The sequence below is a fragment of the Thermomyces dupontii genome (assembly GCF_041956625.1).
Source record: "Thermomyces dupontii strain NRRL 2155 unplaced genomic scaffold VTN31scaffold_1, whole genome shotgun sequence".
Classification (NCBI taxonomy): Eukaryota; Fungi; Ascomycota; class Eurotiomycetes; order Eurotiales; family Trichocomaceae; genus Thermomyces; species Thermomyces dupontii.
In genome coordinates, this window is record NW_027192307.1 from 3506003 (window position 1) to 3525359 (window position 19357).

Consider the following 19357-nt stretch of genomic DNA (forward strand, 5'->3'; position numbering starts at 1 on the left):
TTGTCTGAACTGTTAACGTAATCATTCCGAGTCATCTTGAATCCGTCATCAACCATGCTTGCCCTACACCGGTTCCTCCGTGTCGCTCCGATTGCGCCGCGGAGGTATTCTACGGCCACAAGCTCGCTGCCGCTGGAGGGAATCCGCGTGCTGGACATGACCAGAGTCCTGGCAGGAGTAAGTACATGCACAGAATAGTACCATTGAACATGCTAACAATCGCCGGACAGCCCTATTGCACGCAAATCCTCGGTGACTTGGGGTAATATTCCGCTGGTCGCCGACGTCGAAAAAGAGGCGTCATTTCACTGATTCGTGCATCCGTCCAGGGCAGACGTAATCAAAATTGAGCATCCCGTGCGAGGCGACGACACGCGTGCCTGGGGCCCGCCGTTTGCTAAGTACCGCAGCGACCGCACGGACAAGGACGGGCCCGGGGAGAGCGCGTACTATCTCGCGGTGCGGAGCAGGATCGCGGTGATAAATTTACGAATTGGGGGCTGATGTTACAGGCCAGGTCAATCGGAACAAAAGATCAGTCGGTCTCTCGTTCCAGCATCAGGCGGGCGTTGAGGTCCTGCACCGACTGGCTAAAGAATGCGACGTTTTGGTGGAGAACTACCTTCCCGGCAGCCTTAAGAAGTATCGACTGGACTACGAGACTCTACGTGAAGTCAACCCGCGGCTCATCTATGCGAGCATTACCGGGTATGGCCAAACGGGCCCGTACCGGGACCGTGCTGGCTACGATGTCATGGTGGAAGCAGAAATGGGCCTGATGCACATCACGGGTACTCGTGACGGCCCGCCTGTCAAAGTCGGCGTTGCAGTAACCGATCTGACCACGGGTCTGTACACATCGAACGCCATCATGGCTGCGCTGATTGCCCGGGCCCGCACCGGCCGCGGCCAGCACATCGATTCCGCGCTGAGCGACTGCCAGGTTGCGACGCTGGCGAATCTGGCCAGCTCGGCGCTGATCAGCGGCGAGAAGGATTCGGGGCGCTGGGGGACCGCGCATCGTACGGCACTTCCCTCCGCTTGGGTTACATACAGCTAACATGATGGGATTAACATAGCATCCATTGTGCCCTATCGTAGCTACAAGACGCGCGACGGGGATATCCTCATTGGGGCCGGGAATGACAAGCTGTTTGGCACACTGTGCGAGAGAGTCGGACACCCAGAGTGGAAGAGTGACCCGAGGTTCTCGACCAACAGCGCTCGTGTGGCGCACCGGGACGAGATTGACGGCTTGATCGAAAGCGAGACGAAGACCAAGACGACCCATGAGTGGTTGGACATCTTTGAAGGCAGCGGGATTCCCTATGCTGCCATCAATGATATCCAGGGCACCTTGAATCACTCGCATGGTGTGTACTGCCTTGATGGTCTTGCAGAACGAGGACAATACTAACGATAGGATTAGTCCAGGCGCGAAATATGGTGACCCAAGTTGACCATCCGGCCTGCGGCCCCATCAAGCTCGTCAACACGCCGATCAAGTACTCGGACACCTCGCCCGGTGTCCGCCGACCACCGCCGATGCTCGGCCAGCATACGGACGAGGTTCTGCGGGATTTGCTGCATTACACGGCGGAAGAGATAGCGTCTTTGCGGCGAGATGGCGTCGTATCATGACCATTCTTTGAATTCTGGCTATATTGTCGTAGATATACCCAACCTGCATATATGTCCATTTTGCTGCTGTCCCTGCAGTACATACTACTGTGTGCTCAGTTCAATCCTATCCAAGAAGTGATGCTCTCCATGAATCACGTGACTTAGATAGGCAGTTGAAGATTAGTAATATGGAGTACGGAGTACTACTCGTAGTATTATGGAGAGGATGGCCCTTGATCAGAACTTGAACTGACGATAGAACAGCACACCATGATAAAATCAAGTTGACGGTGATGCTGATTGCAATAATTCTTTAGTATTAACAAGATGACTCAATCGGAGGAGCAGAACGGCCGTTCAGCGGGCAAAATTGCTGAGAATCTTGATCAGGATAAATCGGTTCAAAACGCTCAGCACAACACCAGTATCTCGTCGGAGAACGCTGAAAACGAGAACATCGTCGGACCCGCAGGCAATGGCCCAGAGTCCACAACCCAGCTGCTCTTGCGGGTCAGCAGCATCATCTCATCCGGAGATGACAAGAGCGAGTTGTCGTCCATGCCTAGGTCATCCGCCGAGATGTTCAGTCATTCAGATCTGCAGAGCACAACAGCGCAGGTAGCCAACCCTGTCCCCGATTCGCAAATGGCGGCCAATGCGGAGCATGGCCAAAAGGAGTCTGCTCAGGCAACTCCTGGTTCTGGTGTCAAAGGCCGCTCGCGCAAATCAGTCGCCGCCCATCGCCGGAAGCGGCGCAGGACAATAGACGACAGTGATGAAGAAGTCAAGGTTGATGACACTACTAGTTCCGACGGGCCGGAGGCCAATACTAATGACATGGAAATGAACATGGACATGACACCAATCCCTACGCAGACCAAGTCCGGGCGGATGGTGAACCGACCTGTGCATTTTGTCCCCGATGCGGATCCTCCACGGCCGACAGGAAGATCCAAGACTTCTCCATCCCATACATCTTACGGGCAGGCCACAATTAAGAAGCGGCACAAGAACGGCAAGCCACCCAGCGTCGTTGTGTGCACCCGCTGCCAGCGCAGCTATGGCCCACCGATGAATATGCTATTATTTTGCGGCGAGTGCAACAACGCCTGGCACCAATTCTGTCACGATCCTGTGGTCATGCGAGCAGTTGTTGCCAGCCGTAAGCAGACGCCATGGTTCTGCAGTTCTTGTCGGCCTACAGAAGGTTGCGAGCAGATCCCTGTGAAGATCACACTCACTCACAAAGCCGCCCGGGGCTTGAACGATCCTCCCGTAGGCCATCCTGTCGGGGGAGAAAATTTCTCGGCTGCCGAGCGCCGGAGCTACCTTTCTACACTGTCTCATGCTGCCTTGGTCGATCTACTTATGAACATATCCGACGGTAATCCTTCTCTACCTGTCTTCCCAGAGAACCTCCGGACCGTCATCCAGCGTGATGGATCGAAAGCTTTCACGTCTGATGCCTCACCGGTGCCTAAAAAGCGTCGGTACAACAATGCCATGGATGACTCGGAGTACGGGTTGATCAATGAACATCGCCTGTACCCTCAGCCTGGATGCGGGTTCCGCTTGCCGCCCGAGGTGGAAGAGGATCTGAGTCTGCTGCTGGAGGATCCGAGTTGTCCCACGTTTAGTTACAAGCGTTATCGGCATACTGCTGGGGGAGAGCCGGAGGTGGCTGCCGGGTGATGTATTGTTGAGCTCAGGATCGATTGTGAGGTGCACTGGATGTACGCCAGCAGATCCAGTTTTGGTTTCTCCCGTTAGTCGAGCTCGCCCGCGCTCCCATGAATAGCACCCGGAGCTGCATTTAGGAAGCCCATGCTCGATCACGGCATCGCCAGAGGGAGCTGCCACTACAACCCTCGAAGCTCCGAGTCGAAGTGCATTGTCGGCAGGACTATGAGGATGAACAGTATGAGACTCAGTATCGATTTCCATCACAGCATAGCAGTCGACAGCTAGAGTAGTGCAGTCTCGAGATTCGATAGCATGCCGACAAGCCAAGTGCTAGGCATATCAATTAGCAATTGATTCATGACCATTTCGACAAGTATCTACTAGTAATTACTGAAGTCTGGTGCACTTCCAGATCAGATCTCAGAATGAAGTCATTCGGCTCTTGTATCCGGCACCTACTACAGTAACCTTCCATCACAATGGTACTGTCAACAGCTGATCAAATACACCAATCCTCCTCACACTGATCAGATCATCGCAGATTGAATTCAATAGTGGGCCCATATCGGAGCTCCGGGATCTCCAAGTTAATCTACTAGTCAAGTACTACTTGTTTGGTGGTTTGGAATGTGATCTCGCATCTGTCACCGATGCTTCAGATTGACCCCTAACATCACATCTGGAACATCTTGAAGGAAATGAACCCATTCAATTCCTCATAACAACGAAAAGAATCCAACCTGATCGAATGCTCGCATCAGTTTCCATTGCCAGTACTCCTAAGCATTAATCGATCACCATGGAGAAGTCTACCAACACAGCCGCGTCAATCCCAACTCCACCGACGCCCAAGACAAGCAAATGGTACCACCTCCTTACTCTCGACCTCTTCTTACACACGCTCTCCCAGACCCTCTTCCACCCATTCATCGCCTGGATCCTCGTCCTCTGCCTGCGCGCGGTGGCGACCCCAACGCATCACCCATCCTTCATCATCGCAACGAGCTGGGCGGTGTTCCTCACTGTGTTCACCGCGTTACGATGGTTGAATCATCGTCTTGCGGACGGGCCGCCGCGAAGGTTACGTGATTTTGCGCATGCGGAGGAGGATGTTGCTGAGGCGCGCTTGGCCGGAGGTGGTCAGCAGCAGGGCGAAGGTGAGGAGGAGGAGGAGGAGGTTATTGTGATTACGGGAGGCGCGAGCGGCTTGGGGAGATCCATTGCGCATATTTACGGGATGCGTGGCGCAAGTGTTGCCGCGCTGGATGTGAGGGATCCGTTGGAGAGACAGCAGTGGGAGCAGCTGTCGGGCGTGGAGTATTATCAGTGCGATGTTGGTGATCGGAGGGCGGTCGAGAGTGTTGTGAAGAGAATCGAGGCTGATGTACGTGCTCTACTAATTCATGATACAATGGTATTTTTTATTTTTTTTTTTTTTTTTTGTTCTGACCATGTACAGCTAGGAAAACCATCCATCCTGATCAATTGCGCCGCCGCCCCCGTCCATGGCGTCCCTTTTGTCTCCCTCTCCGCCGACGCTTGGAACCGCACCATGCGCACCAACCTCCTCGGTCCGTTTCATACTATACAGGCCGTTCTGCCACACATGCTGCGCTCCTCCCGCGGCGGCGTCGTCGTCAACGTCAGCTCCGTCCTCGCACATTTGACACCCGCCGGCCTGTCCGACTATTCTGCGAGCAAAGCCGCGCTCAGCGCGCTGCATCGCTCGCTCGAGGCCGAGATCCGCGCCGCCGGCCAGGACCACAAGGTCAAGACCCTGCTCGTGGAACCGGGTCAGTTGGCCACACCGCTGTTCGATGGTATCGAGACTCCCAATGGCTTCTTCGCCCCAGTCGTCGAACCAATCCATGTCGCTAAGGAGATCGTTGCTTCGATCGACGCCGGAAAAGGTGGTGTCATTCGCCAGCCGACTTATGCTGCATGGGTCAACTGGTACGCGGTGCTGCCCGCTGCCATCCAGCGATTCGCCCGCTATCTGAGTGGTATTGACCGCGCCGTCGCAAACTCGGTGCTGAAGAAACCGACCGAACCGCAGGCCGTGGATTCCAGCGCAGCGGAAAGCGAAGTCGACGATGCTGATAAACATTGAACCAGTAAAAGCAAGATTATCCAGCCAGACTGACCAACCGTCTGTCCACATGGATCTACTGCTCGATCGCTAAAATCATCTTCTCGCGCTCGGACCGGTACGGCAGGTCTTTCTTGCTGTGCTTGCGCACGTTCTCCTCCCTCCGCTTGATGGCCGCCAGCTCCTCCCGCTTGATCTCGGCCGCCTTCTTGATCGGCTTGGGCACGTGCCGGTGGCGGCGGATTCGTCGAATCTCTGGCATGTGCGCATACCGTTTGATGAGCGCTTGATCGTACTCCAGCTTGGTCCGCTGGCGCGCGGTCTTGATGCCGCTGCGCGTCGAAGCGTTGGTGCGCCAGATGCGGATGTTGCCGTCGTCGGAGCCAGAAAGGACGTAGTTGTTGTCGGGAGTGAACATGGCAGAGAAAACTCTGTAAATTATTAGCTAGATTTCTGACGAGAAGAAGAAAAAGTACTTACCTCTGCATTCGCTTGGTATGGTAGATATCCCTCGAGTGTCCATGCGTTTTCGTCCACAACCGGATCGTCCGGTCGTAGGACGCCGTCACCAACTCCTCGCCGGTCGGGCTGAACTCGATATCCATGACGGCCGCGACGTGGTCCTTGAGGACGTTGAGCGCACGATTCATCTTGCGCATGTCGAACATGTACGCATTGTGGTCCTCGTTGGCGACGGCAAACACAAACGCCTCCATTGGGTTCCATGCGATGGCATTCGACGCGAGGTTCAGCACCGCCTTGGTCACGGGCGACGACGTGCGCAGATCGTACAGGACGACAGAACGGTCCAGGGCGGTCGAACCCAGAATCGACGTCTCCGTCCGGTTGAATGCGACCGACGTGATGGTATCGACGCTGGTTGGCCAGTGCATCGTCTGCGTCGGCGCAGACGACGGGCGCGACAAGTCGTACACGGAGATCACCGACGACGATGCCGCAAATGAAGGCAGGTCTCGGTGGTGCGAGACGCTCGTGAACGGTGTCTGGCCTAGATACGTCGCCAACGGCCGCGAGTCCGGCGCCTGGTTGTACGGATCAAACACTTTGATCGTCTTGTCGCTAGCGCACGACAGGATCTTGCGGTCCAGCGTCCAGCAAATGCCCTTGACAATGTTGTCATGGGCCTGTGTGTTCCAGACCTCCTGTCGAGTGGTCAGATCCCAGACTTTGACCACACCGTCGCCGCTGCCGCTTGCGAAGCGTTCCAAAGCGCCTGGGTCCTTGGCCATGGAATACACGCCGTCAACATGGCCGCTTCCGAGCTGGCCGATAAATGGCGCCGCGAACATGCGCTCCAGCTTGGTGGCATTGAGGGCCCGTGTGTATTCTCGAGCTCGCTCGAATGGGTGCTGTGTAGGATCGAGGTTTCGAGGTAACCTGTATTCGGTCGACCCGGGCGCCTGCTGCGAGGCAGCGGAGCGCGAAAGGGCTTTGATTTTCTGTTGACGGTTAGCAATATCAGATTTTCTGTGTTTGACTACCGCAGACTCACCATTGTGCCCAAATGTGAGAATGAATTTGTTGTTTGTGATCAACAAATTTCATGAAGCTCAAAAAGTCTGCGGGCGGTGAGATGCCTCATACAAATTACAAGGATTCCGAAGTTCTGCAAATCTGTCTCAATGGTAAATTCGAACTCAACTAGAAATTTGTAAATTCAAGGTTTGGCCTTGGCAGTTGGCTCACTTGGCTGTGACGCCAGCCTGGTCACCTAGCTGTCTGCGCTTGACTGCCAGCGGCCTTCTTCTCAAGTCGAAATTCAAAGACCCCACGATTCACGACATCATGGCCGCCACCGCCGCGGAACGCATTGAGGAGGCCAAGACCGTCGCAAAGACGGATCCTGCCAAGGCCGAAACCATCTACAAGGAGATCATTTCGCAAGGCGTTGGCCCAACAGAAGCAGCTTCGAGAGAGTACGAGTCGGCGTTGATCGCGCTGGGAGAGCTGTACCGAGATCACAAGAGACCGCATGACTTGTCAGAGCTCATCAAGACGAGCCGGAGCAGCTTCTCGTCGTTTGCAAAGGCCAAGTCGGCGAAGTTGGGTACGCAAATGCTCCCACCGAGGACCCATGTGAGTTCATGCTGATTATGTATAGTCCGACAATTGCTCGACCTGCTCGCGGAGATTCCGAACACAACAGAGATTCAGATTGCCGTGATCAAGTCCTGCATAGAATGGGCCGTCTCGGAACGCCGCTCGTTCCTCCGGCAAAGCCTAGAGACCCGTCTCGTAATGATCTATATGGGCAAGCAGTCCTACTACGATGCGCTGACGCTGATCAACTCGCTATTGCGCGAGCTCAAGCGCTTGGACGACAAGGTCGTCCTCGTGGAGATCCAGCTGTTGGAGTCGCGCGTCTACCATGCTCTAGGGAACCAGGCCAAGGCCCGCGCAGCCCTAACGTCCGCGCGAACATCCGCTTCTGCCGTCTACACGCCTCCCAACCTCCAGGCTGGTCTGGACATGCAGAGCGGGATGCTCCATGCTGAAGATAGGGACTTCAACACCGCATACTCGTACTTCATCGAGGCGCTGGAGGGGTACTCCTCGCTGGATGACACGGAGCGAGCCACGGCCGCACTGCAGTACATGCTGCTGTGCAAGATCATGCTGAACCAGGGCGACGACGTGAACAACCTGCTCAACTCGAAGCAGGCGCTCAAGTACGCTAGCCCGCGGCTGGATGCCATGAAGGCCGTGGCGCGCGCCCACGCGAACCGGTCACTGGAGGAATACGAAAGGGCGCTGTCAGACTACCGATACGAGCTGGGTGGCGACGTCTTCATCCGGAACCATCTGCGCCGACTGTACGATGCCATGCTGGAACACAACCTGATCAAGGTCATTGAGCCGTTTAGCCGCGTGGAGATTGACCATATTGCCAAGCTGGTCGGGCTCGACACGCAGCAGGTGGAGCGCAAGCTGTCGCAAATGATCCTTGACAAGGTCATCATGGGGGTGCTTGACCAGGGGGAGCGGTGTTTGATTGTGTATGAGGAGACGGAACGAGACAAGGCCTACGATGCCGCCATCCAGACGATCCAGAAGCTGGACAATGTGGTGGAGTTGCTGTACACTAATCAGGCGTCATTGCTGGAGTGATCTATGTAATTTTTTTTTTTTGTCCCTATGGCTTCAATTCCAGATAGACATGAATGCTCATGGTCCTCGAACTCATCGCCATCGTTGTCGTAAATCCAATTACCAAGAATGGACTAGCGCGATCCGTCCGTCGCGATGGTACTTCAAGGCTTGATTTTATGACCAGAGAGCTCCACGCTGTAGTTCGATCCTATTCAAGGAACCATCGCGGTTCTGCTCCAATCACCATGGCCATGAACGCCCCGATGCAGCCCAACTACCCGCGGGGCTATCCGCAGGCCGCGCCCCAGCGGTCGCCCGCCACGCCGCGTCGCGGTCCTGCTGGCCCAGGTATGATTCAGCTTGGACAACATAAGATTCCTGAGCTAACCGAGAGCTGTAGTCCCGCCGCAGATGATGCCGATGCATCATCCGCAACAGGGCATGCAGCAGGGCACGCCGAATCCGCAATACATGCCGCCGGGGGCCGGCGCGCCCCCTCCGCAACAACCGCGCCCCATGCCCCCAGTCAACGAGGCGATGCTGCGCCGAAGTCGAAAACCGACCGACAAGACGATGCCAGAGGGCGTGGAGGAGGTTGTGATTGGTGACGGCGTGGAGCAGTACAAGAATCTCAGGGAGCTGGAGAAGCGATTGGATGCGGCCATGGTGCGGAAGAGACTAGACATCCAGGACTCGATCAGTCGGACCGTCAAGCGCTACCGCACGCTTCGCATCTGGATCTCCAACACGGTGGAGGATCAGCCGTGGCAGAAGGCACGCGAGCAAAACGGGCACATGTCGATCCCTGGGTCCGGTCGCTACAAGGTGAAGTTTGAGGGCCGGTTATTGGACGATGACAGCGATCCGACGGTCGCGGATGAGGATAGCGAGGTGGAAGACGAGGAGATGGAGGGGGACAAGAAGGACGGCACCGACGGTCAGACGGAGGATGGGAAAAAGAAGACGTCCAAGCAACGCCGCCCACTCCCGAGATTTTCGCACTTCTTCAAGTCCATTACGATCGATTTCGACAAGACGAACTCCGCCCGGCCGGAGGATCTTAATTCGATCACCTGGACAAAGCCACAACTGCCACCGAATCAGAACACCCTTCCGCCCAACGCCGACTTTGACTCGCTGTCGTTCACGCGCGCCTCACAAGAGAACCTGAACATCACAATCAGCCTTGTGCGGGATGAGACGCCCGAGCGGTACAAGCTGAGCAAGGAGCTAGCGGACGTGCTGGATGTCACGGAGGACACGCGAAGCGGGGTGGTCATGGGGATCTGGGACTACATCCGGGCGATGGGCCTACAGGGGAATCAGGAGAAGCGAGAAGTGCGCTGTGACGAGAAGCTCAAAGCCGTACGTTACTCCCCTCTATATTATCTTTTCTGACTAGTACGCTAACAGAAGCAGATTTTTGGCCGCGAACAAATGTTCTTCCCACAAATCCCCGAAGCGCTCAGTGCGCACATGTCGCCTCTCGACCCAATCAAGCTGCCCTACACAATCCGCGTCGACCAGGACTTCCACAACAACCCGACGCCCACCGTCTACGACATCCGCGTCGCCTACGACGACCCCCTGCGGCAGAAGATGATCGCTCTGACGTCGAACCCTCAACACATCGCGGCGCTGCGCCAGATCTCCGTGCTGGATGACCAACTGGCCCTGATCATCCAGGCCATCACCCACTCCAAGGCACGCCACTCCTTCTTCACCGCGATGAGCAAGGACCCCGCCACGTTCATCCGTCGCTGGCTCAACTCCCAGCGTCGCGACCTCGAGACGATCCTCGGCGAAGCGACGCGTGGTGGTGGAGAGGATGGCAGCGGGCCGGAGTTTCGGCGTGGTGGGGATCGGAGCGTTTGGACGACGCCGGTGGCTCGGGAGGCGGTGCGGTATATGTTGGCGAAGCCGGAGGCTGCAGCGGCAGCTGCGGGAGTGGCGCGGTGATCTTTCTTTCTTTTACTTGTTTCTGGGGTTTGGTTGGCTTTGTAACAAGGACTTTGTAACGGTGTTATGGTATGGTTTCCAGGAGCCTTGATGGTGTACTATTATTATTATGGACTTTGCAAATGATACGGATTGAAAGCCGTTGCATGGTCAATTCTACCTACTACCGTATCTATCACATGCTCGAACCAATCTTGTCCCGAAACACCTCGCTAACCAGCATCATCCGATGGTACTTGACCTTGGCCCAAGATTCATAATCATGCCGTCCGCCTCTTGACTTCATTCCCACCATCCACTTGCACCGCCGAGCTAACACCCTCGGGCTCATTATTCAACAATTCCGCACCATCACCCGCCTCGAAATAGCCCTGCTGCTTCTCCAACGTCTCCGCCGCATCCAGAACAACATCGGGCTCCAATACTGCGGCGACCTTCTCCTCCGTCTTCTTGACTTCTGGCTTCTTCTCGCGGAACCGCTTGCGGACGGCCTCGATCATCAGCCCGAACCAGTACACGTTGAGCGAGTTGAGGACCAGGTTCGACGCGACGTACGCGGCGGGTAGCCACAGGGGTAGCCTGGTCTCGTTAATCTGGCGGGCGAATTGGGTAACTTGAGCGGTAGCGGGAGAGATCTCCTCCTGCTCATCGAAGACAGTTGGGGGAAGGAGAACCGACGACGACGACGACAGGTTGTTTCGAACGGCCATCCACATATCGCGGTAGACTACTGCCGACTGCCACAGGCCCCAGACAAGTCGGGCGGAGAAGAACGAGCCCAGCAGCAGCATACCGTTGTACCACTGGGCCTTGCTACCCGTCATGTTGACCTTGTCCAGGAACCAATGGATATTGAGGAACGGGGAGGAGAGTTCGTATAGGATGAACGTGGGCGAGTAGAAGTTGAGGAAAGGTCTCTGTTCACCCATGAATTCGTCTTCCCCAGACCACAATCTCTTTTCCGCCCCCTTTTCCTTTTTGCGAGGGAGGAAGGGAAGGAATCACTTACGAATCCCAACGCATACACCGTCAAGGCACTAATTGCATGAAACACCATCCCCACGCCGGTGATCCGCACATACACCGTACTGACAATCAAATCGTAGACAAAATACCCGACGGCCATGGCCTGCACGAGGCCACACGCTCCCGTATACCCATACATGCGGCGCGGATGGCCCTCCTCCCACCCATCGCTCGCCATGGCTTTCCGCTCCTTATCCGCCACCATCACCCACAGCGCCACCAACACCACCGACGTGCTCTGGATAAACGACACAACATGCGTGTCCCAGTTGATCTGGGTCCGCCGCGGCAGGTTTGTATAGTACTGCGGGAGAAACTTCCGCGACAACCACGGCGATGCGCACGAGTGCACGAACTGGTAGAAGAGGTAGAAGAGCAACACCTCGTGGATATGCTCCGGCAGACTGTGCAGGTTGGCGCGCTCCGCCCAGGGCCTTGTCCATTCCCGGAGCCATTCGGGAGGTGGAGGGATCGGGTCTAGCATTGTGAGAGAAAGTCCAGGAAGCTTCGATGATAGTGAGATCTCCCAACGGCAGTTCCTAACGAGGTCCGTGGAAATAGAATGGAGTCAAGTGAGTAAGGCAGGGACGAGGACTCGTGATTATATCAGCATTATCAGCCACCACGTCCAAAGACGCAGAGACGGGTGGAATAATAATAAGATAAACAAGTCAGCTCTACGAGTCGGAGATTCTTGTGATGAAGCTAAGCTGAATGATCGATTGATTCCCCAAGCTGCTGACACGTTGGGGTTAATACTTCCTAATTCGGTTTAAAGTATTCCAGGCTTACGTTTCGTGCCTCGGCATAGCGGAGCTACTGCATGCAAGGTGTGAAGTAAAAGGAGGTGTCGAATTAGGGCTTTGCAACATCAACATCTAACCTACAACTACTTAACCAGTAGGCAATGAATCAATCATCCTCTTTCATTCCTCATGACAAACTAACTACTAACAAAGGAAATCAAACGAGTGGCGCCATGAACATGCCAATCCGGATCTTCCCCGGCAATCATCACACAATCAAACAAACCCCGAAACCCGAAATGACAGTAACGATGTACAGTAGACCATGAATCAATATTAACAATGAATCAACATGCCCATCACATGGAGTGGTAGTCAATGCATGGTGTCCTGTGCCATCTCATGCAGCATTACTGGCAATTTCCGTGCCAATGCCGCTGTCCGTCTGCGAATGGTGCTTGACCTCAGCGTCAATCTCGGATGGTTCCGGGTCCGGATCGTGCTCGTCCGCCGATTGATAGCTTTCCTGATCATTGTCACCACGTGAGCGTCGTTCCTCATCCTCATCTACCTCGAGTATCGACTCCTGCTGCTCCGGCACTGCACCTGTCACAGAACTGGTGTAGCTGGGCTGGCGGTTCGTGGAGACGGCGCTCTCGGTGTACGTTCCAGTGAATCTCGTCCGGAGCTCCGTCTCAGTCTCGCTGGCGCTACTGCTGTGGTCGTCCGGCTCCGGGAATGCTTCATTCTCCTTGTTGGCGACGACATCCGGGGTGCCCCACGAGACCTTGCGCGACGGCATGTTCGAGCGAACCGAGTGACTGCGCTTGACACTGTTCCCGGAGCCCTTGTTGCCAGTGACGTGACTCAAGCTGAGGATGCGGCGTTCCTTGGCTGAGGTTGAAGAGGCGGTTGACTGTGAACCGTGATGGTTCCTCTTAATCGCATGCTGTCGCTTGAGGGCCATTCCAACACCACTGCTGGCCAGGCTGCGCGCGTCTTTGGCCGTACTTGTCGTGCTGACGCGAGACGCCCGCGTCGCTGTGCTGGCGGAGCTCGGAACCCTCTTGAGGTTCATGAGCTGCGAGTTGCTTCCGGGCCGGCTGAGGAGAACGCTGCGTGCGTGGTCGAGAACGCCCTCGAGGATGCGGCGCTCCAAAGTCTCCGCGCGATCCTCCATGACCTGCAGCTCTTCCTGACGGATCTCCAGAGCAGTCTCGAGGCCGGAGAGCTCCTTGCTCAGCTTCGTGTTCTGCTTCACAAGCTCTTCCTTCTCCCGCTTGAGCGTCTGGATCACCTTGAGCAGAGACTCCTTCTCCTCGTTCAGGTTCAGAATCTCCTCCTCAATCTTCTCCTTCTGGGCAAGCCGTCTCTCGAGCGCATATGCCGCCTCTTCGGCCTCCCGCTTCTTGCGCTCGTAGTCCTCCACCACGAGTTGAGACTGTCTGGCGACCATTTCCGTGATCTCTCGCGAGGTCGCCATAACTTTCTCGTGGATTTCGTCGAGCTTATCCATGCTGGCCATGTTCTTTTGCGTATTTTCAGCGTGGGCGACGATGACGTCCAGCTTGTTGTGCAGCTCAGTGTCATCGTACTTCTCCGGCACGATAATCTCCCGCGGCTCGGGTGGCGGCAGCGCCGGTAGCATCTGGGGAATGACGTTCGGAATCGCAGACAGGTCCGTCTTGAGCTCCTCGGTGGACTTCTGCGCGTGCTCAAAGTGTTGGCTAACAATGGCCAAAACGTCCTTGATAGCGCTGAGAATCTGGGGCTGGTATTCTGACAGCTGCGTCTCAACGCGGCTGGTCGTGGCCGAGGTCTTCTCCAGCTCAGCTTTTGACTGCTCCTGGGCATCTTTCAACTCAGTGTGCAGCGACTCCATCTTGTTGTATGACTCGTCGACCCTGTTGAAGAAGGTCCTAGCATCGTCGCACATCCGCTCGCATGTTTCGTTCACGCTGTCGCCCATGGCGCCGATCACGAGCTTGATGTCCTCCGCAAGATTCTTCGTGCTGGTCAGGTTCTCCACGTTCACGGCATCCCGTGCCTCGACTTCCGAGAACTTGGACTCCAGCATGGCCTGCATCTCGTCGTACTTGCTGAGGACCGCAGCCGTCTTCTCTTCAATTTTGGCTCCCAGATCCTCAATGATTGCAGCGCGGTTCTCGTCCTGCTTGACCAATGCCGCCGTGTTCCGCTCCTCCATTTCCACTTTGACTGCTTCATGTTCCCCGCGGGCGCGCTCAAATTCCCGATTGATCAGGTCGTTGAGTTCCTTGATGCTCTCCACCGTGCCAAATGACTCCGAGGCGACGGCGAGGCCTTCGAAGAGCGTCTTGAGCTCGGCAAGTCCCTCTTGGCTGCCGTCGAGTTTGCTCATGAGCTCGTCTCGGAGATCGGCCACAACAACCTTGGCCTCCTCGATCTTGTCCGCAAGACCGCCATGCTCAACCTTTCTCGCCTCAAATGCCTGGGCAGTGAGTTCCGCATCCGCGTCGACTTTCTCTTTGAAGGCCGCCACCAGCCCTCCCAGCGCTTCAACGTCCTCTTTCGACGGCAATGCGTCGGGGTCCGGGATCTTCAACTCGTCGATCTGTGTCTTGACTTCGAAAATCATGGCCTCGACGGTCTGAAGGTCACGCTTGCGCACAGGAGCTGACTCGTCGGATTCATCGGGCTCCGGTTCATTCTTCTGCTGAGCGGTCTTCATATCATCAATGGTGACCCAGATATCCTTCAACAGCGTCTCGAGCGTCCCAATCTCGGTCTTTGTCGCGCCGTTGGCCTCCAGGCGTGCCGATGTCTCCGCAACTGTGTCTTTCAATTCGCACACAATGGCCTCCAGTGCGGTGAGATGCTCCTCCTTGGCCACTTCATCTGCGGATGGAAGGACAAGCCCATCGATCTTGGTCTTCAACTCTTCAATGCGCATGTCGATCATTTCAATGTCATCTTTCTTGGCAGATTCGCTGTTCGCGGAGACTTCGCGAGCAACGGCTTCCGTGACCGACGACTGGACGTCGCGGACAGCCACGAGAACCTCATCCATGTCCTGTTTCTTGAGCGTGTCCTCGGGCACCTGGACGTTTTGCACCACTGCCTCCATCGCTTCGATCTTGATCTGAAGCTGGGTGATAAGAACCTTGAGGTTGTCAATGTCGCTTGCAAGAGTCCTCTCACTAGCGAGCATGATCTCCTTGCCCCGTGTTTCAGACGCCTCCTCGAACTGTTTCTGGGCCTCATGCAAAGCTTCCATTTCAACCTTCAGCATCGCCAGTCCGTCTTTCAGAGTCTCGAGAACTTCAGCATTGCCGTTCTCCGAAGGCTTCTCGATGATCCTCTCTAAATCGGCACGAATGGCGTCGATGCCGTCATTGAATACCACCAAGAGCTCGCTGGTGTCGGTAGTGTTTTCGTCCCGGCTTCGAGCACTCTCGCTCTGGAGCGTCTCGAAGCCTTGGCGGAGTGCCGCAATGATCTCGTCCTTGTCAGAGGGGCCGCTTTTGACCATGCTCATGCAGAGGGTCTCCTTGATGCTCTCGAATTCCTCTTTCAGGTTCCGCGCCACCTCGGCCGTGGTGTCACGATGCTTGTCATTGCTTTCACTAAGATCGCGAATCGCATCAAGGATCTCATCCTTGTCACTAGAAACGCTGTTGCGGATGAGGAGACTGCTGAGGGTGGAACGAAGGTGCTCAAACTCCTTCTCCATGGCGTCAAGCAGCTCGGGCGTATTCGGGTTGCGGCTCGAGACTGCCGCTGCCGTCGTCGCGGCTGCTTCATTGACCGTTCTCTCAAGATCTGCCTGCAACAGCGAGAGACCCTGCTTAACGGTGTCAATGATCTCGTCCTTTCCAGTCACATCCGAAGCCCGGTCCACGTAGGAAACAACATCGTTGCGCAGCAATTCGAGGTTCTCCTTGACGGCCTCGATGACATGCTCGGTATCGTGGCTGTTCATGGCAGAGATTTGTTGGAGTTCTTCCTTGAGTCCCTGCACCGCATCCTGGATCTGCTGGCGAACTTGGTCGCTACGGTGGACGTCCTCGGACTCCAAAGCTGCTCGAAGACCCGCTTCTACAGCTTCGCACAGATCATTTTTGTTCAGACCATGCTCGCCGATTGCCGCCTGGTGCGCTTCCAGAGCTTCCGAGATCGCATTTGTCATGTTTTCACGAGTAAGCTTGGTCTCGGACTCCTTCAGCTCCACCAGCTGAGAAGCGAACGCGTCATTGATGACTTGGATAACGTCTTCCCGAGTAGCACTGGAATCCTTCAGCTCAGCAAGGTGGGAAGCGAGGGCGTCATTGATGGCTTGGATAATATCTTCTCGAGCAGTGCTGGTGCTGGACTCTTTCAGTTCCATAAGGTGTGAAGCGAGCGCCTCATTGATGACCTGGATCACATCATCTCGAGTAGCGCTCGAGTCCTTGAGCTCCATCAGATGAGAAGCCAGGGCGTCGTTGATGACCTGAATAATCTCTTCTCGAGAAGCGCTGGAGTCCTTCAACTCGACAAGGTGAGAAGCGAGAGCCTCATTGACGACTTGGGCCACATCTTCTCGAGTAGCCCTGGGCGCTTCCAACTCCCGGGCGGCGGCTTGATGCGCCGCGACACCATCCGAGACAGCATTGACAATGTCGTCACGCGTGATACCGGGGTTGGCCTCTTGGCCGGATTGCTTCTCATCTAGGGCTTCCGAAACCGCGGCAAAGACGTCCTCCTTCGTGAGATTCGGCTCCGGCAGGGCCAGCTCGAAGGACTCCAAGCATTCCTTGACTGCGGAGATGATGTCTTCACGAGTCACACTTGGTGGCGGTTCAATGGGAGGAGGCACGAATGTCTGCATGCCGACCTGAACAGCGGCCAGCACCTGGTCGTAGGTGACGCTGTCCTCGCTCTTGGGCTTGTATTCCTTCAGCCCCTCGCTCAGACACTCGAGAATCTCTTCTCTCTCCAGACCGAAATTCTGCAGCTCGATTTCCGGCTTGTACGTTTCCCATGCCTCTTTCACCGCGTTCAAGATGTCCTCCCTCAGCATGCCAACAATCTCTGGTGCCGGCTGTGGAGGCTGAGGTGGAGACTCCTCCAACGCAGTCCTGACCGCGGCATAGACCTCATTGCTGTCAACAACTACTGGGCGCGTGACGGACTTGGCGATGTCCTCTTGGTGCTTCTGGATCATCTGCTGCATGTTCTCTCGGAGTTCTTCCAAGCCCTTTTGGACGATAGCCGACACATCGGCCGCTCGTGACTCCCGAGAAGTGGCGTCCTCACGCTGAGATGTCTCGACCTCCTCCAGTTTTCGGGCGAGATCTCTCCCCATTCCGAGGACTTCGCCCCGCAGTTCGCGCACAAGGGCCTTGACTTCATTCGTCAGGCCTCCCCCTTCAGCAACGCTATTCTTGATCCGCTGCAAAAGGTCGAGAACCTCCTCATTGGGGGTCCGCTTCTGGAAATCGGCGGCATGAGCAGCGACGAGAGGCCCGACTTGTTGACTTGCAGATGACGACGAGTCTCCGCTCGAAGTGCTATTAGAGCGTACTAAAGCGCCGCTTTGTGGTTTCTCCTGTTTCTCCTTGACCAGGTTGATGATTTCCTCCAGCATCTTCGTGATGTTCTGGTCGGCCTCCTTACTCCCGCCCTCCTTTGCGGGTCGTCGCTTCACTTCATCGACCAGCTCCAACAGTTTCTCTTGAGCTTCCTTGGTCGCCATCTCCCGCAGAACCTTTTCCAACAAGGCAATACTCGCAGACCCATCGGAGATTGGTGCCGGGGCAGGTCCATACTCTCTGTCATAGTAGGCTCCGGGACTCGCCATACGGGGTAGCATGTACGACTTGCGCGCGGGAGGGGAGTTGTCGTACGTTCTGCCGTCGCTGCTGTATGGAGGGCTCGCAGAGCTGTAAGGAGCTGATCTTGTGCTGGCAATGTCCGGGTCCAGCAGCTTGGAGCTGATGTTCGATGCCAGCTCCCGGATGCTCCTTCGAATATCCTCATCACGGGCGTTCGTGGCAGCTTTCAGACTGAGAAGATCAGAAGCATTGTCTTTGCTCCGACGGCTCAGCTGGGCCATTTCCTTCTGCAGATTGGTGGCGATGGAGGTCAGGCTCAGAATTTGCTCCGAAAGCGCCTCAAAGCGGCTGTCGGGGTTTGTGGACGATGTTTGACTAGAGCTGGACGATTTTTTGGAGTCATTCTCTTCCGGAACCTGCATGTTCTGGAGTGCCAACATGGTGGAGGACGGAGGTGTGCTCTCCCCAAGGATGGGCTTGGAAAGATAGCGGCTGGAGGAATACCGAGACGGCGAATCCGAATCATGCGTGTTGGACGCTCCAGGCGACTTGCTGGGAGTCTCGTCTGCCTGTTTATCCGCGGGTTCGTATATCGAAGCTCGCAAAGGGCGCTCCGGAGGCCGAGTCTCGAGATAGTTGCGGAATTCCGAGCGAGTATCCGTTGTCGACTGCATGGAGTTCATCCGTTTGTGGTACTGGCCTTTAACCAAAGCCTTTTCCGGAGACGACTTTGGGGTCATTGGGTTCGTCACGTAGGGGCTGGGGGAGTTCTCGCGCATCTTCTCGGTCAAGCTCGCCATTGCGGCTTGGATACCAGGCGCCGTATGCGGGCGCGTCTTGGGGCTATGATTGGAGGTCTGGCTTTTTGTAGGCGAAGAAGAGGACTTTTCAAAATCAGAGCTATCCCACCTGAGTTTCCTGTTAGTCTTTTTATTCGCCGGAGGATATAGCTGCAAAAGCGTTGAAACTCACCGTCTGCTCGAATCCGGTGTGGAAGAATTGTGTCCCTTCAGAACCAAATCCATATTCCCAGAGCTCTCACGTTTCATCGACGGCATGATCGTCAACTGGTCGTCACTGTGATATGATAACACTGCGTTCAGAATCGACAAAGACGTGGAAATCCAAAACAAGCGTGAAAGTGCAAGAAGCTCAATCAAGCACCAAACAATCGTAACAACGTCACGCGTAACACAAACAACAGAAAACCGAGGGGGGTATAAAATCATCAACATTCAACAGCAGCGAAAAGCACAAAGCACAGGGACACAATGACAAGAGGTTTTGAGGCTCAGTCAGGACGACGATGAGCTTCCCTCTTATCT

At 55.6% G+C, this 19357-nt stretch overlaps 8 protein-coding genes across 8 annotated transcripts; 5 read left to right on the forward strand and 3 right to left on the reverse strand.

Annotated features, from left to right (window-relative positions):
* Positions 1 to 54: 54 nt before the first annotated feature.
* Positions 55 to 1641, forward strand: VTN31DRAFT_1314 (uncharacterized protein; the record flags this gene model as incomplete). The annotated part of the gene is made up of 6 exons (XM_069401358.1): positions 55 to 177; positions 231 to 262; positions 330 to 459; positions 518 to 1022; positions 1080 to 1373; positions 1430 to 1641. The coding sequence occupies 6 exons, from the start codon at positions 55 to 57 to the stop codon at positions 1639 to 1641; spliced, it is 1296 nt and encodes a 431-aa protein (XP_069264170.1).
* Positions 1642 to 1950: 309 nt separating this feature from the next.
* On the forward strand, positions 1951 to 3315 carry VTN31DRAFT_1315 (uncharacterized protein; the record flags this gene model as incomplete). The annotated part of the gene is made up of 1 exon (XM_069401359.1): positions 1951 to 3315. The coding sequence occupies one exon, from the start codon at positions 1951 to 1953 to the stop codon at positions 3313 to 3315; it is 1365 nt and encodes a 454-aa protein (XP_069264171.1).
* A 790-nt stretch (positions 3316 to 4105) lies between these two features.
* Positions 4106 to 5416, forward strand: VTN31DRAFT_1316 (uncharacterized protein; the record flags this gene model as incomplete). Its single annotated transcript, XM_069401360.1, has 2 exons — positions 4106 to 4690; positions 4766 to 5416. The coding sequence occupies 2 exons, from the start codon at positions 4106 to 4108 to the stop codon at positions 5414 to 5416; spliced, it is 1236 nt and encodes a 411-aa protein (XP_069264172.1).
* A 55-nt stretch (positions 5417 to 5471) lies between these two features.
* Positions 5472 to 6911, reverse strand: VTN31DRAFT_1317 (uncharacterized protein; the record flags this gene model as incomplete). The annotated part of the gene is made up of 3 exons (XM_069401361.1): positions 5472 to 5826; positions 5876 to 6855; positions 6909 to 6911. 3 exons carry the CDS (start codon positions 6909 to 6911, stop codon positions 5472 to 5474), a joined length of 1338 nt encoding a protein of 445 aa, XP_069264173.1.
* Positions 6912 to 7201: 290 nt separating this feature from the next.
* VTN31DRAFT_1318 (uncharacterized protein) lies at positions 7202 to 8524 on the forward strand (the record flags this gene model as incomplete). Its single annotated transcript, XM_069401362.1, has 2 exons — positions 7202 to 7463; positions 7518 to 8524. The coding sequence occupies 2 exons, from the start codon at positions 7202 to 7204 to the stop codon at positions 8522 to 8524; spliced, it is 1269 nt and encodes a 422-aa protein (XP_069264174.1).
* Positions 8525 to 8751: 227 nt separating this feature from the next.
* VTN31DRAFT_1319 (uncharacterized protein) lies at positions 8752 to 10465 on the forward strand (the record flags this gene model as incomplete). The annotated part of the gene is made up of 3 exons (XM_069401363.1): positions 8752 to 8854; positions 8907 to 9871; positions 9926 to 10465. 3 exons carry the CDS (start codon positions 8752 to 8754, stop codon positions 10463 to 10465), a joined length of 1608 nt encoding a protein of 535 aa, XP_069264175.1.
* Positions 10466 to 10725: 260 nt separating this feature from the next.
* VTN31DRAFT_1320 (uncharacterized protein) lies at positions 10726 to 11975 on the reverse strand (the record flags this gene model as incomplete). The annotated part of the gene is made up of 2 exons (XM_069401365.1): positions 10726 to 11382; positions 11475 to 11975. 2 exons carry the CDS (start codon positions 11973 to 11975, stop codon positions 10726 to 10728), a joined length of 1158 nt encoding a protein of 385 aa, XP_069264176.1.
* Positions 11976 to 12637: 662 nt separating this feature from the next.
* VTN31DRAFT_1321 (uncharacterized protein) lies at positions 12638 to 19090 on the reverse strand (the record flags this gene model as incomplete). Its single annotated transcript, XM_069401366.1, has 2 exons — positions 12638 to 18941; positions 19005 to 19090. The coding sequence occupies 2 exons, from the start codon at positions 19088 to 19090 to the stop codon at positions 12638 to 12640; spliced, it is 6390 nt and encodes a 2129-aa protein (XP_069264177.1).
* Positions 19091 to 19357: the final 267 nt, after the last annotated feature.